At 40.6% G+C, this 18,351-nt stretch overlaps 2 protein-coding genes across 2 annotated transcripts; one reads left to right on the forward strand and one right to left on the reverse strand.

Annotated features, from left to right (window-relative positions):
- Positions 1–944: 944 nt before the first annotated feature.
- LOC122658776 (serine/threonine-protein kinase BSK1-like) lies at positions 945–14,136 on the forward strand. The gene is made up of 9 exons (XM_043853890.1): positions 945–1,394; positions 1,560–1,695; positions 2,266–2,399; positions 2,525–2,630; positions 8,867–8,952; positions 9,701–9,889; positions 12,757–12,921; positions 13,014–13,127; positions 13,610–14,136. The coding sequence occupies exons 1-9, from the start codon at positions 1,053–1,055 to the stop codon at positions 13,862–13,864; spliced, it is 1,527 nt and encodes a 508-aa protein (XP_043709825.1). The 5' UTR covers positions 945–1,052; the 3' UTR covers positions 13,865–14,136.
- On the reverse strand, positions 14,029–17,962 carry LOC122658775 (ATP-dependent zinc metalloprotease FTSH, chloroplastic). The gene is made up of 5 exons (XM_043853889.1): positions 16,552–17,962; positions 15,473–15,719; positions 15,186–15,369; positions 14,576–14,747; positions 14,029–14,382 (listed from the first exon to the last, which is right to left on the reverse strand). Exons 1-5 carry the CDS (start codon positions 17,899–17,901, stop codon positions 14,161–14,163), a joined length of 2,175 nt encoding a protein of 724 aa, XP_043709824.1. The 5' UTR covers positions 17,902–17,962; the 3' UTR covers positions 14,029–14,160.
- Between the last annotated feature and the right edge of the window lie 389 nt (positions 17,963–18,351).

Here is an 18,351-nt window from a genome sequence, read left to right on the forward strand (position 1 = left end):
GACCAACTCCTCAAATAAGAGGTCATGAGTTCAAACCACCTTGGGGCCTATCCCCATCCCCTATTCCCCCCCCCTCCATTAAAACTTTCCAATTCCAAAAAAAAAAAAAAAAGAAGGAATAGGAGGGGAATAACGATCAATCGTTTGTTTGACAAGAAGAATTGGGTGAGAATGTTGTGAGATTCAGTCCTATAGTGTAGTGGGTTGGAATAGAGTGGGATTTTCATGTCAGAGCTTTTATAAGTTCACCCCTTAGATTAAACAAATAAGATTGTAGCGAGATTTTGAAGTGCCACATCAGCATTCTCCCACCCCAATCAACCCACCCCACCCCACCCCACCCCACCCCATCTAAGTCCCCGTCAAACATATCGGGCCTTAACCAACATGTTACCTATTTAGATTGGGATGAATTTTACTAATGATGGAAGATACCTAGCTAATCAGTCAAGGAAACCTTGCTGATGGAGGAAAATTTTTTTATGAAGTCCCCTTCCAGACAACCAACAAATTTAAGGCTTTAAAGAAGAAAAGGGAAAATTTGGCCTCTAAAGTCTAGAACGAAACTTAAAGTTAGTTCATCCCCATTAAATTACCATATAGTAGTAATGATTTGCATTAAGAGAAAGATATTAAAAAATTAATAATGACATAATAAATGGGTGGGAAAGTAAGAGGGAGGGACAAAAAAGAAAAGAAAAGAGAGGGTGCCAGTGTAGAAAGAAGAAAGAAGGGAGAGAGAGAGAGAGAGAGAGAGAGTCTCAGAGTCCCATTTTCTGCGGCAAGTCATCATTAAGATATCTCTGTCCGCGCTCTTGCTGCTTTCGCTCTCTCTCCTGCTTTCACACGCGCAAAGTCTCATATACACAAGCAGCGGACGTATATAGAGATAGAACAGAGGGAGCCAGGTAAGAGAGACACCCGAGATTTCTCTCTCCTTCCCCTCTTCTTCTTATTGACTCCGCCACCACCACCACCACCGCCACCTCTTCAATCAAACTACTCCGACGTCAGAAGTTAGGTAAGCGTGTAAAGGGATAGACACAGGAGTCATGGGCTGCTGTGAATCATCGCTCTTTAAAAAGATGACTCGACCAGATAAAGCCAAGGTACAACATCGTAAACAACATCATAACCAAAATCTGCCATTCAACCACTCACCTCCCTCCGGAGATTCTGACGCTACTGCCGTTGCTGCTGGAGTACCTCCTTTCTCCGAGTTCTCACTTTCCGACCTCAAAGCCGCCACCAACAACTTCAGCTCCGACTTTATCGTCTCCGAGAGCGGCGAGAAAGCCCCCAATCTCGTTTACAAGGGCCGTCTTCAGAACCGCCGATGGATCGCTGTCAAGAAATTCACTAAATTCGCCTGGCCCGATCCCAAGCAGTTTGCTGTATTGCCTCCCTCCTCCCCCACCTCTTATTTTTTCATTTGGGTTTTTAATTCTCTGCTTCTTGCTTCCCTTCTCTGAACTTTTATCTTCTCCTTCATTAGTACTTAGGTTTTTGGTTTTTTGTTTGACTATGGTCCTTTCCTTTTCCTTCCCCGTGGGTTTTAGGAGGAAGCTTGGGGCGTTGGGAAGTTGCGGCATCGTAGGGTTGCGAATTTGATCGGGTACTGCTGCGACGGCGATGAGAGGTTACTTGTTGCTGAGTACATGCCCAACGACACCCTTGCGAAGCATCTATTTCACTGTATGTGCAATTGTCTGTTCTATATATTTTCTTTCTTGTTGCCCATATTGCTCTTGTTACTGTCCTTTTTATGTCTCAATTGGTTTGACATTTACGTTTTAAAACTATTCCCCCTTCTCTCTCTCTCTCTCTCCCCCCCCCCTCCCTTTTTCTTTAATTTCTCTTATAGTTGTTCTTGTTTATATTGTAGTTTGGAATCCATTAGTCTTGTCCAGTTGATTAGCTAATGCCTGAATGAGTATGTTCGCTCCTGCTCCTAGTTGATAGGAGGGGAGCCTTATGTTGAAGAATTTCGTGGCTGACCACCACATTATGTTTTTTTTATTAGCTTATATTGCCAAATAGTTCTGAACTTGGTCCAACATTTTGTCGTTTCAGTGAAGGGGGCCTTTTGATTTCCTTCCCTTCTCCCCAAACCTCTTTCCTTCCTAAATTGTGCATGTATAACGACTCAATTTTCTTTGGATATGTGGTCATGGACTAATCAACAGTGCTACACTAGCTTCTTGGGTGCTCAGTCCTCAGCAAATTATGTGACACTGGATTTTCCAACTTGTTATTTCTTGACAGGGGAAAATCAAACCATTGAGTGGGCAATGCGTTTAAGAGTTGCTTTATATATTGCTGAAGCCTTGGATTATTGTAGTATGGAAGGGCGACCATTGTACCATGACCTCAATGCTTACAGGGTCCTATTTGATGAGGTGCCGTACTTCATCTGGCCTCCAGTACAATGTCTATCTATTCCCCCTCCCCTGCCTTTTCTCTCTTGCGCTGTGTATTGTGGTACTCAAGTGGTGGTATCTTGATGATGCATCTGTCCTTGTAGGATGGTGATCCACGGCTTTCCTGTTTTGGCCTTATGAAAAATAGCAGGGATGGGAAAAGTTATAGCACAAATCTTGCATACACCCCTCCAGAGTATTTAAGAAATGGTATCTGCTTCTTTTCTGGCTCTGATTATGTTTTTCTTGCTTTCCTATGCTTCTGGTGCCACTGACACTGATTAAATTTATGTAAGATGATTACTGGACTGAATGGAATACTGAACTTTTCTGTTTCATGACAAACCTGGTGATCATTACCACTGAGCTAGATAACAGATGATTTTTAATACATAGCCCTTCTGTCAAGTCTTCCCATTTATTGAGGATTGTGTTTGCTTTTCCTTGCAATAAGATATCTTTTGTAATTGATCTTGAACGTTTCAATTTAAATGCTTAGAGATCATTGTAAGAGTTAGATTTGAAACACATTTTGATATCTTATCATTGTGTCGCCTTTGGGGGGGGGGGGGGGAGGGGAGGTTCCCTCAACTATTTGGGGTGACTTCCACAATCTTAGCTCACCATTGCACTCAAATCTCTTCTATATTTGTGTTACCTGATTTATGCTGTTATAGGATGCACTTCTATTCCTATGGAGCCTCATCATTCATTAGCATCCTTCTTCTGTGAAAATGTGAAGAGATTATACGATTGGAAGCTTGTGGTTTAAGTAAAGATGGTTGGATTTTTGTGGAGCTGTATGGGCTAGAAGGTTTGGAGAACTAATGGAATCTTGGTATTTAAAGTGCTCGACAAGTGATTAAAAGGTTGGGTTTAAAGTTTTTAGTAGAACTAGTATTAAATAATGAGATCAGTAAGAGAAAAGAAGAAAAAAAAGAGCCACGAGCTGGATATAATCTAGAAAGTACCTAGGAACTAACCTAGCACATGAAGCATCACACCTTCAAAGGAGTTTTTGAAAAAATCTGATTTGAAAAAAATCTCAATTTGTGTGAAAAAGGAAGTATAAAAGGATTTTCATTTAATATGTCACGTTAATATCCCTACTTTTATCCAAACTCCAAAAAGATATAAATTCTATCATGGACTGATACTTTGTGAATATTTTGGCTATAGCTCTCTAAGACCACATCATGTTGCCAGGATCTTGGTTCCATAAGATTGTTGACAGAGAGAATTTCTACAATGACACCTCCCCCCCCCCCCCCAAAAAAAAAAAAAAAAAAAAAAAAAAAAAAAAAAAATGTGGCCCCACTTCCTAACTCTAAACCTAATGGCCCAACTCCTTTCACCCTTTTTAATCTCACCTCGTGTCTTACCCTATTTTTTTTTCTTTGGCATCCCAATTTTCAATCATAAATCTTAGCCTTCCCTTGGCTCAATTTTAAGCCCCACACAGTTTTCAAAACTGGCATCTAAATTTCAATTTAGACCTGAACAATTCTTAAAACTCTAAATTTCTTTCTCAAATTGAAACCTTTGCTAATCCATATCATCCTCCACCAAACACTAGCCTGGATTCTAAGAAAAACTATATATTTTCCTTATTGTTCCTCATGAATTCACTGCTGATATGTAATTATGTCATTATCCGCTGCCAAGTATCAGTCAGCAGTCCCAATCCAAATATAGGACTCGTTTACTTCATCGATACTACATTATCCTGATTGGCCTATTCAGTACTGAACTTTATTGAGAAAGGAATCAAAATCTAATGCTACAGCTATCCCACTTTATGACTTTTGGATTTCTACTTCAGAGGCTTGGTTGGCAAGCAGACCATTTATTATAAAGAGGATGAGCTTCAAGAGAATGATACGGAGTTCTTGCAGAGTCGAACCATGCAGTACCAGATATGAGATAGATCTTTCGAAGGACAAGGCTGTTGTACTAGGCTTCACTACTAAGAGGGGGGGGTGAATCAATAGTCTCAAAATTTCGTTCTCGAAAACCAAGTCCCACTGACGGCCACCAAAACACACACAACGGGCTGCCAAGAGTTGATTCAAGTAAACTGTAAGCACCACTGGCTAGGACACCCCATTGGCCAACTACAGTTTGTGTGTACCCCAGCCTTCCACCAAGATTGGTAAGGCCAACTAGGAGTAACACCCACTTTGCACACATCACAAACACTTTAAAATGCCACAAGCAAGCAACCACAACACACGGAAGTACGTGGTTCGGCAATATGCCTACATCCACGGTGGTATACCCATATTGAGCTTCGTATTTGCACAAATACTCTCCAACTTTTCTACAACAAATATAGCTTCAGTCCTTGATCATACAAAGATGTAGGGCACCTACCCTAAACATTCACAACCTCATCTGTGAGTATCTTAGTCTGTCTAGGCTTTTTATCAAACACCTAGTGAACAGTCACAAGGGTATTACAATGCAATAAAGTGGTTGAAAATAAAAGCCTCAATCCCAACTAAGATCTACTAGGCATTTACAATAACATCCACCACAACCTAGGATCTAGGAATGTAAATGTTGGGAAGAAATCACCTAAGTGGTTCAACCACTTGAAGACCCTCATATACAGCCACAATCATGAGCTCCACCATGCTTCTTGAACCGTAAACGATGTGATCAATCTTGAAGATATCAAATCCTCACCTCCAAATGATTCGAACACCTGATTTTCGTTTCTAGGGCACTCTTGAGCTCAAACTCAACATTCCAGCAGTTTCTCCTCGTTCTCCTGAGAAAATTGCATAGACAGGTGGCACCATCGGCTCAGGTAGAAGATTGACACAGGCACAGACTCAGAGGGAGCAGAGTATAGTTAGCAGAGACAGATAGAGGTACAACTCAGCTTCAGTGAGGCAATAGAGGTCACAAAGAGCAGATGGATATGGTGGCTACTATTTTGGACAGAGGGCCCATGGCACCTGTGAGGTAAGGGGCTTTGTTTCCTGGATATTGTTGTAGGTGCAACACCTATGGGCACAAGGTGGTAACTTATAAATTCAGGGTGAGACAGATGGACTTCTCTAGCAGAAACTCATTTGCACCATTGATGGGGAGTCAAGTAGAGTGCTACAGGTCTGGTGACTTAGGTCACATTGCTAGAGAGTGCATGACAGTGCTAGCTCCACAGAGGCAACATGAAAGTGTTGTGACATCAGCTCCTGTAGTTAGAAGAAAGAGAAGAACAAGAAGGGCACCAAGAAGGAAGTCACAGAATCAATCTCCTAGTGTGAGCAAGCAAGTGTGGGTTGAAAAAGGAAATGAAGAAGATGAAGAATTTTCCTTTGTGGTATAGACAGCCTTTAAGGTACACAACAAGACTGTACCATGGATCTTTGATAGTGGTTGCTCAAGTCACATGACTGGTGACAAGGAGAAATTTATCGAGCTCAACCAATATGAAGGAGGTTCTGTGAAGTTTGGCAACAGTGAGAGTGCCAAGATTGTAGGAAAGGGAGTTGTGGATCTTGAATGGAAAGTTGAGAACTTTTGATGTGCTCTATGTGAATGGATTGAAGCACAATGTTCTTAGTGTTAGCCAGATTTCTGATAAAGGGCACAATGTTGTATTCAACAAGACAGGGTTTGAAGTGAGGCATGCAAAAAGTGGAAAACTTATTGCTTCAGGTGCAAGAACTTCTGGGAACTTGTACACTTTGTCTGCGAGCATTGATGGTTAATGTCTGGTTGGTCAAGAAGAGGAGTAGTGGCTATGGCACAAAAGACTTGGGCACATTGGTTTTGACCACTTGGTCAAAATCACCTCCAAGAATGCAGTTAGAGACATCCCACAATTGAAGAAGCCTTCAAGTCCTATTTGTGCATCTTGTCAGAAGGACAAGCAGACAAGAGTATCTCACAAAGCCAAGGAGCACTACTCAAAGGAGCCATTGGACCTGGTACATACAGATATATGTGTACCCACCAGGACACAGAGCATCAGAGGTGAGAGGTACTTTATATTGTGTATTGATGACTACACCAGGATGACTTGTGTTCAGTTTATGAGACACAAATTAGAGGCACTTGATAGATTCAAAGTCTTCAGGAAATATGTTAAAAATGAGACTAGTAGAAGCATAAAGTGTTTGAGATCTGACAAAGGTGGTGAGTACACATGGGGTGTATTTGATGAGTACTGTCTTGAGCATGGTAATAAGGAGACAGACTTTAGCTGCAAAAACACGACAACTGAATGGTATTGCAGAGAGGAAAAATAAAACAATGCAAGAAATGGCTAGGACAATGCATATTGAGAGCAACTTGGGAAGAAGACATTGGAGAGAGGCAGTGCACACAACAATTCATATACAAAACAGGTGTTTGCTTAGGCCACAAGAGAGCAAGACACCTTATGAACTTTGGTTTGGAAGGAAGGCAACTGCAAGGTCTTTGGGAGCAAATGTTACGTTAGGAGGACAGATCAAAATTTGGGAAAGATTGATGAGAGAGCTGATCAGGGGATTTATCTTGGCTACTCCACAAGAAGCAAAGCTTATAAATGCTTTGACAAGAGACTGGGTAAAATTGTTGAGAGTGCAAATGTGAGAGTTTATGAGAAAAGCTTCAGCAGCCCAAGTGATGCAGTTGTTGATTATCCTCTTGATGAATACCTTGTTGATGGTAATTATATAAGTGGGGATGAGCACCAAGACCAAACTGGAGATGTGCAAGCTGTATCCAAACTAGACGTTGAGCCACAGGAAGGAAATGCATCACTAGAGAGGTCACAAGAACCTCAAGAAAGAAGGCACAGGCCAACTAGAACAGAAAAAAATCACCCACCAAGTCAAATATTGGGTGACCTCAATGTCATCATGTAAACAAGGAGGATGAAAAACTGTGCTTACTCTCTATTGTCACATGTTGAGCCCAAGACTGTAGAGGAAGCAAGTAGAGATGACAGTTGGAGGAAGGCCATGAATGAGGAACTTGACCAAATTGAATAGAACAACACTTGGGTGCCAGTGCCAAGGCCTAAAGACAAAAATGTCATTGGCACCAAGTGGATGTTTAGGAACAAATTGAATGAAGATGGTCAAGTGGTGGGGAACAAGGCTAGACTGGTTTGCAAAGGTTATGCACAGGTTGAGGGCAAAGACTTCGAGGAGACATTTGCACCCGTTGCTTGGTTGGAGGCCATCAAAATCTTTCTTGCTTTGGCAATGTACAGAGGTTTCAAGTTCTTTCAGATAGATGTGAAATCAACTTTCTTGAATGGCAATCTGAAAGAGGAAGTATACATTGAGCAGCCAGATGGATAAAATTCTTCTGCCATCATTGTCACAAATTTATGGTTATGAAGTTTTCTTATCTATTTAGTAAAGGTTTATTTGCCAAGCTCATAGTTGCTTGATGCCTAGATCAGAAATACTCTTTCCTCATGGAATTTGATTGTATATGACCGTACGACACAATATTACATTGCATGGTGGAATTAGGAATGGCCTCTGTTGACTTTTCAAAGTGTAGGACTAGGAGAAGGGTGCATGTGTAGTGGCATTTGAATTAATTCAGATGCCTTTGTATTAGATTCATTGAATTTTGTCCCCAATCTAGTGCATTTTTATTTGCCATGAATGATAAACATCAACTTTGATACCCTTGTCAAGCAGTTGATGACACATGTCATTGGTTAAGTCTTCTGGCAATGTGTCTCATTCATATGTTATCTACTGTTGGCTAGGGTAGGAGGAGAAATGAGATTTAATGCTTAAAGCGTGAACTCAGAGATTTCAAAATTGGAGCAGCATGCTGGGTAGAAGATCCAATATCTGCAATATTCCATGCATTTAAAGTTGTTGACTTGTTCTCTTGTTAATTTTTCTCTACTCATGAATTTATTAGGTTTTTCCACTATTAAAATGTCGCAAGTTTCCAAATGATTTTCTATACATGCTCTATTTTTACTGACATTTTTCTATTAATGTCCGATTCCGGCACTTGTATTTGTGTCCTGTAACCTTTCTGCCTATATACATAGAGCTACTTAAAGGAACGGGGGGAAAAAATTAAAGCATGCCTTTATGAGCTTTGGAACTATAATACTCCAGTTCTAACTGTTTCAATGATTTTATTTCCAGGATACATGACTACAGTTGTTGTAGCATTATATTTCCTTATAGCTGTCTCCTACATGGTTTTGTTCCTGCCTTTAGTTCTTTATAAAGAGATGATGAAACTCTTGCTGGATTATTATGTATTCTATGTATCATTGAGTTGTGTGAAGATATTAAGCTGCCTCTATGTTTGTTATGTTCTTCAGAAAGATACTTTGATAAGCAATGTTACTTAAGCCAACCATAATGCATGATTACTGTTTCTTAATTTATATCATCTCTTCTATTTACCTAGTTGATATCTACTAATACTTTCTGCAATCATCAAAATATGAATCTCTGCAGGAAGGGTCACTGCTGAAAGTGTCATCTTCAGCTTTGGTACTGTCCTCTTGGATCTGCTAAGTGGGAAACACATCCCTCCAACTCATGTGAGACTTCTACTTTATTTTCCATTCAAACTGTGCCTGCTTTTTAAGGGTTTTGCTCTGTGTAACCACAGTTGGTTACACTGAGACTCTTACCATATTGAATTTTGCCTTTCTTTGCCTGTGTAAGCAGGGGCAGTAATGATATTATACACCATATTTAAAATTCCTTGACAGTACAGTACGGTTAGATTAGAAATTTTGCCCTTAGGCTTATTTGGTCTACTCCAGATCATGAGGGACAAAAAAAGTGGTTACAAACTCTGTATAACCAATGTCTGGCTACACAGAAAATATGCTTTTTTTAAAAGAGTAAAGTAAATGTAACAAGGTTTGGTGATGTTTCATCATGGTGACATCAATTGATACTCCCATCCTATGTGGCAGCAGACATAAACAGATGAGGGTTGGTCCATTTGATAACAAGAATGCACACTCATCTCACATAAATTTGAACCCAAAAAAAGTACGAGAAGTGGTTAAAAATGAGTTTAAGTTCGTGTAATTTCAAGGTCATTTCCCTGTTATGGTATCTAGTGGTATTTCTGTAACTTTATTTTCATATACTCACTTTTAAAGCACTTCTGCTGTTTTGAACTAAACTTGACTAGGGAGATCCTCAATTATAGAATGAACTCAACCAACCTATTGGTTATATTAGAGCTGGACATCCAATCTTACATCTCTTCGAGGGTAGTTTGAATAATGTTTGCTTTAATTTGTTCATTCAATCTTCCATGCATGTATGCAGGCTCTTGACATGATACGAGGCAAAAACATTCTTCTCTTAATGGATTCACACTTGGTGGGAAACTTTTCAGCAGAAGACGCAACTGTGGTTGTTGGGCTTGCTTCTCGTTGTTTGCAATATGAACCTCGGGAGCGACCAAATCCAAAAAACCTTGTTGCGACACTCGCACCACTGAATACAAAACCTGATGTGAGTTCTTTTATTTGGCTTTTTATTGAAGCTTACCATCTTGTATTGTTGAGATTCTCCAGTATGTATGTATATGTGTTTGTATGTGATCTCATTTATTTGCTTCATATGTTGTCATCGGTTGTAGTACAGGCACTTGGCCATTGATAATCCCTGTTATTTTATAATTGCAATTGGCAACATCCCAGACGCACTGATCGGAGAATGATGCATGCTAACGTATTAATTTGTTTGGGAGATCAGATCTGAAAGGCTGAATCTCTGATAAAGTAATTGAAATATAGCATATGAGTTGTTTCTGTATCTGCACATAGAAGAGAATGTTTCTAGTCTCATCCGCATAAACGACAGATAAACCAACTTTATTTGTTTGTGCCTTTTCGATTTGCTATACCTATATCAACAATATTGCCTATAAATTGCCTACATTTTTCCTGGATCCTGTATTGATGCTTCTTGAATACATATATTGTAGCAATTATTGTTCTTATTAACTTTTTAAATATTACAAGTTTTGGTAGCCTAACCTTAAACTCAACCACAGGAACAAAAGGAAAATGAAATAATCACTTCAAATCTATTTTTACCATACTTGACGGGTTGCCTCTGATGGTATCCACTTTTCGAATCTTTAGAAATGAATTGTCATGGCCCAGGTCCCTGGATCAAAGTCTATGTCCAGAACCCCATATCCAGGTATTGGTTGGGGTGGAGTTTAAAGTTGCTTACCCAATGAGATGAAGACATTCCAATCAATGACCATTTCATAGGGTAGATTGTGAGATCTGCCAGACCCTCCCCTTCTCTTAATTTTTTTCCAATTAATTTTCAACGGTCAAATGCATATTATTCTATTCCTCTTTGCTCAATTAAGGGGTATATGTGAGAGTATGAATTTTAGATCTCATCTAGGGGACAAGTTTTGGTCTGGACTGGGGAAATGGATTCTTTGGCAATATGTTTATCTCATTTATGTAGAGACAGTTCTAAATTGTATATAGTAATATTGACCTTATCTATTATCATGTCTCTAGGGATTATGTGCAATAGTACATATTCTTTGTAAAGTTGTTTTCTTTTCTTATTGGGAATGTTGATACATGTGATGTTCTATCTCCGCGTCATATCGGTGTCTCTATTATGTAGAAGATACATCTCCTAAGTCTTACTTTACCTGTTTTTCCTCCTCCCACATACTGTCCTTTAGATTGTCCTATTTGGTGTATCCTTTTAGTCCTTACTCCTTATTAAATGTGCTCCTCAGATTTGCACTAACATGTATTATTATGATACATCCAAATCGTTTAAGCATGTGCATGTTGTCCTTGGTTTCACTAACAATTTGTTTGTTTTTTTTTTATCCGAGATGGATAAGCGAGAGTAAGGCAAATTTGTCATTTTCTAAATTCCAATGGTCCCAAAGTTGGGGCACATTTGACCTTCGAGCAGGAACTTGGAATGCTTTATTCTAGTTATATCCAAATATATATATTGTGTAAATGATTAATCATACACACACACACACACACACACATATATATATATATATATATATGTGTGTGTGAATTTTCGTGTGCTGGTGGTCTGGCTGTAGTTGGTCACATAGTTAGGCTGGAATAGGTCTCTATGAGTCCAGCCCCGTTTAAGTTGTTTCTTTCGTATTTTATTTAGAGTTTAGTAGCAGTAGACTATTTTCATAACAAGCTATTGGCTCAAGGAGGTTTAGACTTAGTTTGAGTCTGTTTTTTGAAGTTTTATTTAATTATATGTAAGAGCTATACCCTTCCAACGATTTTGAGAAGTAAAGAAGCTTTGCTTTGTTTTGGTCTGTGGATTTATGCTTTCATATGTGGGACTCAGGTGTGTTGACTTTTGTGGATTCAAGAGTGTTTAGCTGCTTTGTGTTTAATAGCAACCCTGGTGGATTCCAGGTTAGGGTACTGGTGAGATTCCAGCCCTACTGATCAAGTTGATTCCTGATCATATCTTCCTTTATATATTTCTGTTTTACTTCTCCATGAAACTACAGGTCAGTTTATCCATCTTCTAAGCTCTGAGGTTTTGACACTGTTATAATTCTTCAGTTTCAGATTAGCTTCTTTTTACTGTTTGGTTTGCTGAACTGTTGTCGTTATTCTCAAAAAAATAGCCATTGATATGTTTTCCCTGAAACTCAGTTTAAAACTTTGCTCTTTAATCTGAAAATCAAATAGATTTTTTGGTTTCCTACTTGTAGTCAATTTCTTGAAATTTTTTGTTTCTGATATGATATTAAGGTCTGATTTCAGATTACTGTGAATTTTTTAGTATGCTGTTCATTCATAAACTAGTTCATTAATTGAATCAGATCACAACCCTTTAAATTACAGAAATTGATTTTTGTTCAGTTTTGAGTTTTGAGTTTCCTAATCCAAGTAGGTTAGGTATTTCTGAATCTGGCCGTCAGATTTAATAATCTTCTGTAGGCATGTTATATTGACTGATAGGAGAAATCAACCAGAATTTTATGCACATCAGATTTGTTCTGGTCGAGTTTTTTAATTTACTTCTAATCTGGTTCTTATTGTTTTCCTCGCGATCCTGTTGCAAATTGATCTCCTGCTGGATCTCACTGGTTCAGGGTGCGCATTACATTACCTTTTGGCTGGGGTTGGTTCTTACAAGTCAGTGTTAGATGTCAACTCTGCCTTTCAGGCCAGAAAAATGTACTTGTCCATCACGATGAATATTAGACTGATACTAGACACACTGCTTATTCCTCCTCCCAATCAAAATAGCCTGTTTTGCTTGCTACGTGGTGATCTGTTTTCATTAGTTGAGGCCTGCTCTTTGTTTCAGTGCCTGATCAGGAATTTTTGACCATTCAGGTTCCATCTTATGTGATGCTTGGAACCCCAAAGCACGAGGAAGCTCCTCCTACGCCACAACATCCTCTCTCTCCAATGGGTGAGGCGTGTTCACGAATGGACCTCACAGCTATCCACCAGATTTTGGTGATGGCACACTACAGAGATGATGAAGGAACCAATGAGGTAATTGACCTGTACTGATTGTTAAAAGGATTTTGCTGATTGTCTATTAACTTCGCTGCAAGTGATTCATGTGTTTGTGGTGTTTTGCTCAGTTATCGTTCCAAGAATGGACACAACTAATGCGAGACATGCTGGAAGCAAGGAAGCGTGGGGATTTTGCATTCCGTGATAGAGATTTTAAGACTGCAATAGATTGTTATTCTCAGGTATGCTTCTCTCTCTTGGTCAGGGATATGTCGTCTTCAAGTCTCTGTGGACAGATTTCGTTTCAGCATGGTAGTCTGCCATAGGCCCATTGGGTGGATTGCTCGACTCCCATTTCTAGGGCAATTATTTGAATGGGTGAACATAAACTTGATGCCATTAGGAATCATATGATTGTCAACTGTTTAGTTTAATTTGTTTATCGTCCTTTACGGCACATTTTTCTGCGGTTTGTGTTCCGAGTCATTGTAAAGGTAGTTCAGTAAGATAGTATGTGATCTATGAGCCACCAATTGAACCCTGTCACCGTACCACCGGAGAAGAGACATTGAGAGAGCATCAAACAGGATAAAAGCTAGAGGCAGAAAAAAAATAAGACAGCCTTTTTTTTCTTTTTCTTTTTCTATTTGATTGGGCCTACAGATCTGTTAGGTGGATGCCCTCGGCCCCTCACTCACATGACTGTTTTTGTACTTTTGTGTAGTTCATAGATGTGGGAACAATGGTTTCTCCTACTGTGTACGCACGACGGAGCCTCTGCCATCTCATGTGTGATCAACCTGATGCTGCCCTCAGAGATGCAATGCAAGCACAGTGTGTCTATCCAGAATGGCCTACGGCCTTCTATATGCAGGCTGTTGCGCTTGCCAAGCTCGACATGCACAAGGATGCAGCTGACATGTTGAACGAAGCGGCAGGACTAGAAGAAAAGAGGCAAAAAAGCGTGAAAGGGTCCTGAGAAACCCTAGCACGCTTACCCCCCATGATTACAGATTGTACCCACCCATTGTTGTTGACAACACATTATTGAGCTTTGAGTGAAGAGAGTTGGGGATTTGGCTACTCGACCGAAGAAATGTATTATAGCGAGAAAAAAACCCTTCTTTTTTTCTTGTATCAAATTATCAATGCATGTGCTCTTTTCTCCAATTGTTAATTTTTCTTTGTAAGACATTTATCTGGTTTAAGATGTGTATATCATGGAATATATAATACAACAGGATTTTTCTAGCAGACCATTAAGTGATTGGTGAGTTAAGCAACGTATAACTCGGCCTTGCCATCAATAAATAAGCTCATGAACTCTTCCCCATCCACACTTTCCTTCTCTATGAGAAGCTGCGCAAGTTTGTGAAGAATGTCAATGTGGGTTGTGATGATCTGTTTGGCCCTTGAATATGCTTTCTCGACCAGCTCTCTCACTTCTGCGTCCACTACATCTGCAGTCGCCATAGAGTAATCTTTTTGGGAAGACATCTGCAAATTCAAAGCCCCAAACCACACTTAATGACAATGGATACCACCCAAAAACCTAATAATAATAGAAACAAAGAAAACAGTTTTCCAATATGGCTGTCAATGAAGTAAACTCCTTGACAGGAAAGCTTCAATCAGTGGCATTTTTATTTTTTTTGGGAGGGGGATAGAAAGGGAAAAAAACCCCTCCTACCTGCTGACCAAGGAAGGGATTACCACCAGGTCCACCAATAGCAACCTGGCCAATCTTTTTGCTGAATCCAAATCTCTCGACCATCTGCCTTGCCACCCTTGAAACCTGCATGAAATCGTTTGATGCTCCAGTTGTAACGTTCTCTTGCCCAAATATGACCTCTTCGGCCACCCTGCATTGTTAATGACAGTAAGTAAAACAAAAGACATCAGTGAACTAGACTCAGTGGTATGGGACTGTAGGGATACACAATCTTAAAATTTCAACTCTATACATAATGGGTTAATCCAGAAAAAATTAATTAACATATCTTAATAAAAAAAAGGAAAGTTGCAGGCAATTTCTGCCTGCAATGAAGAGCTGGGTGCTCCTTCGCCCTTCTTGTCCTCTTATTGAAAAAAGAAGTGAGAGGAGAAGGGTGGAAATGTATGGCTGAAGGCCTGTGGTTCTTTGCCAGAAAGAATACCATTTCAATGGTCTGAATCAACAAATCAACAAACCTTGGGAGGGAGGAACATTTTAAGTAGCCTAAGGCAGACGAAACTGACAATTCTAAAGCTTAATCTATTTAAGGGATTCCATTAGATTTGAGATGAGGTCTGTGACGAACCTTCCACCTAGCGCAACAGCCATTTGATTCTCCAGGTAGCTTCTGCTGTACAGTCCAGACTCGAGCCTCTCCTCACTTGGAGCGAAAAAGGTAAGTCCTCCAGCTTGGCCACGAGGGATAATGGAGATCTTGGCAACTGGATCGTACTCAGGCATAAGTGCACCAACTAGAGCATGCCCAGCCTCTGTAAATATCTCAAATGAGTATAAACAATCAAATGCTCTTCAAGACTTCTTGTTACAAAATCTGAGAATGAAGGGCACAGAAAATGGATGCTAGTTGTGTACCATGATAAGCTACCAACTTCTTTTTCTCTTCTGAAACTACTGCATTCTTCTTCTCAGGCCCAGCAATTATTCTTTCCAGTGCATCGGATATCTCGTCTTTGCTTATTTCCTTGAGGTCACGCCTGGCTGCAAGAATGGCTGCTTCATTCATAAGGTTTTGCAAGTCTGCTCCAGTAAATCCAGGGGTCCTCCTTGCAATCTTCTCAAAATCTACATCTTTTGCAAGTGCCTTTCCTCTGGAGTGCACCTGTCATAGAGAGGATAACATAGTTGGAAAAAAAAAACTAGAATTTACTGAAGCTACTCTTTATAGACTGAGAAATTGAGAACTGCAAAACATGCGACCAGACTGAGAATGACTTAGCAAGATAGTTCTCGTTCGAAGCATAAGCCACATCTAAGTAGAATGCAGTCCTAAAAGTTTAAGTAGAATGGCTTGATTTTATCTTGATCCAGCAGAGTAACTATTGTGTAGGCTAGAATGTAGGCATGAAGGAAATGAAGCAATTACAACACCACCTGGATCAAATCTAGATGCTTGTAGCACCTCTAAAGTAGAATTTATTAATTTCTCCTTCTCCACAGTTCTACCTTGCAGTGGTTATTCACATACTCATCAGTGGAAAGAATAAACTGTTTCTGGTTTCTAAAATTGTTTCTTAAATCAAAATGTTTTTGTTCCCATTTAATGTAGGTTTAGGATCATTCCTGCTTGCTGTATGATCTCATTTGGTCCCTAACAAAGAGAACCACATTTCTGAGAGAAACTGATGCGAGTCTTAGAGATGTACTAGCTAATTCATAGTTTAAATCTTCTATTGATTTTTTGGTAGAATCACCCATTAATTTTGATCATAATATTTGTTAATTCCCTTCAATTTAAGATTATTTTCAACTTCAAAATTCAAATTCCAGTTAGTTTCTTTCACATGAAATGGGGATTTTTCTTTTTCAATGTTTATGTGGATCATTTACCAAAAAAAAATGTTTATGTGGATCCATAATGGCTACTTTCAAATATTTTCCCGCACTCTAGGAAGCAAAAACAGATTTGATAGAAGAGGATGTCTTGAGCTAACCTGAAGGATCTTAACTCTACCAGCCACATCAGGTCTGTCCACGGTGACCTGGCGGTCGAACCTTCCTGGCCTTAGCAAAGCTGCATCAAGAACATCAGGCCTGTTGGTCGCAGCAAGCACGATTACGCCGCTGTTGCCGGAGAAGCCGTCCATCTCTGTCAACAGCTGGTTAATGGTCTGCTCCCTCTCATCGTTCCCACCACCGAGCCCAGCCCCACGCTGCCTCCCCACTGCGTCGATCTCATCAATAAACACAATGCAGGGGGCCTTCGACTTTGCCTTCTCGAACAGATCCCGAACCCTCGACGCCCCAACACCCACAAATAGCTCCACGAACTCCGATGCCGCACATGAGAAGAAAGGCACCCCAGCTTCTCCTGCAACGGCCCTGGCCAAGAGTGTCTTTCCGGTACCAGGAGGTCCCACCAAGAGACAACCTTTGGGGATTTTGGCTCCGAGAGCGGTATACTTGTCTGGATTCTTTAAGAAATCGACCACCTCCTGCAATTCCAGTTTCGCCTGGTCGGCACCAGCGACGTCGGCAAAAGTGACTCCGGTCTCAGGAACTTCCTGGAATTTGGATTTGGAACGGCCAAAATCCATGGGACCGCCGAGCCCGCCAGGTCCACCAGGGCCTCCCTGGGCTCTGCGGAACAGGAAGAACAATCCGGCAAAGGCGAGGAAGGGGAACAAGAGATTCCCAATGAAATTGAAGAGGCCATTGCCAGAGTCTCCTTCAGACACGGAGATGTCAACGCTGTTCATGGCAAGGATGTCGATGAGATCAGGGTCATTGGGGACGGTGACGGTGGCACGGCGACCGTCAACGGCGGAGAGCTGGAGGGTGCTTCCGTCTTTGCTGAACCGGACACGTTCGACTTTGCCCTTCTTGACCGCATTCAGGAATTCGCTGTAGCGCCATTGAGTACCGTCGGGGAGATCAGAGGTTGACTGGGTTTGAGGTTTGGGGGCAGTGAGGTTAAGGTTCTGAGAGAAGGGAGACGATGGAGAGGCGTTGGGTTTTGCAACTTCAACTTCAAGTACCGGTGGAGGAGACGAAGAAGAAGAAGATGGGAAGCTGTTGTTATTATCAATAGCGAGGGCAGGAGGAATGCCTTGCGAAATTGATGTGAAAATTACGGCAGCCAAAGCGGCCTGGGAGGGTATGTTCATAAGATTCTTGGAATTGGGTTTCTCTTGATGGAGGCTTCGAGTGATCAAAAGCTTTCTTTTACTAGAAAAAGAAGATTGGGGCAAGTATGGTCTGGTGTTTCTGGGAGAGAAATGGAGTCGAGTAGCCGTGAAATTCGAGGGCAAGAGGGCGTTCATGCTGCTGCTCGTTGAAGCCATCTTCTGCTCCTTCCTCCTCCTTCCTTATCAGATGATGCTGGCCTTATCCTCTCTCTCTCTCTTTCTCTAAATTTGTGAATTCTTTAGCAGAAGAAAACACTTTCTTTACTGAGAGGCTTTAAGCTTTACACAGTAAGGAGTGGGAGTAGGGAACTTTTCGATAGAACTCCGGAACCCCAGGCCTCTCTCTCTATTTAGATCTTCTTCCCTCTAAAATCTGATTTTATTTGACACCAGTAACCAACAAAATGGAAGAAAGGTGTAGCATCTATGACATTTACGTGGTCGGCGTACCATCCAATCATTTTTACTTATTTCTCCTTTTATTCGTTAATAATTAAAAAAGGAAGCCTGCCGTGAAGGGCTAGTACTAGTAGTCTGAGAATGGAGCCTAAACAGATATTTGGGAGTCCAGAGAATCCAGAGTAGAACATCCGAATCTGGTCCCAT

This window comes from Telopea speciosissima, chromosome 4 (assembly GCF_018873765.1).
Source record: "Telopea speciosissima isolate NSW1024214 ecotype Mountain lineage chromosome 4, Tspe_v1, whole genome shotgun sequence".
NCBI lineage: Eukaryota > Viridiplantae > Streptophyta > Magnoliopsida > Proteales > Proteaceae > Telopea > Telopea speciosissima.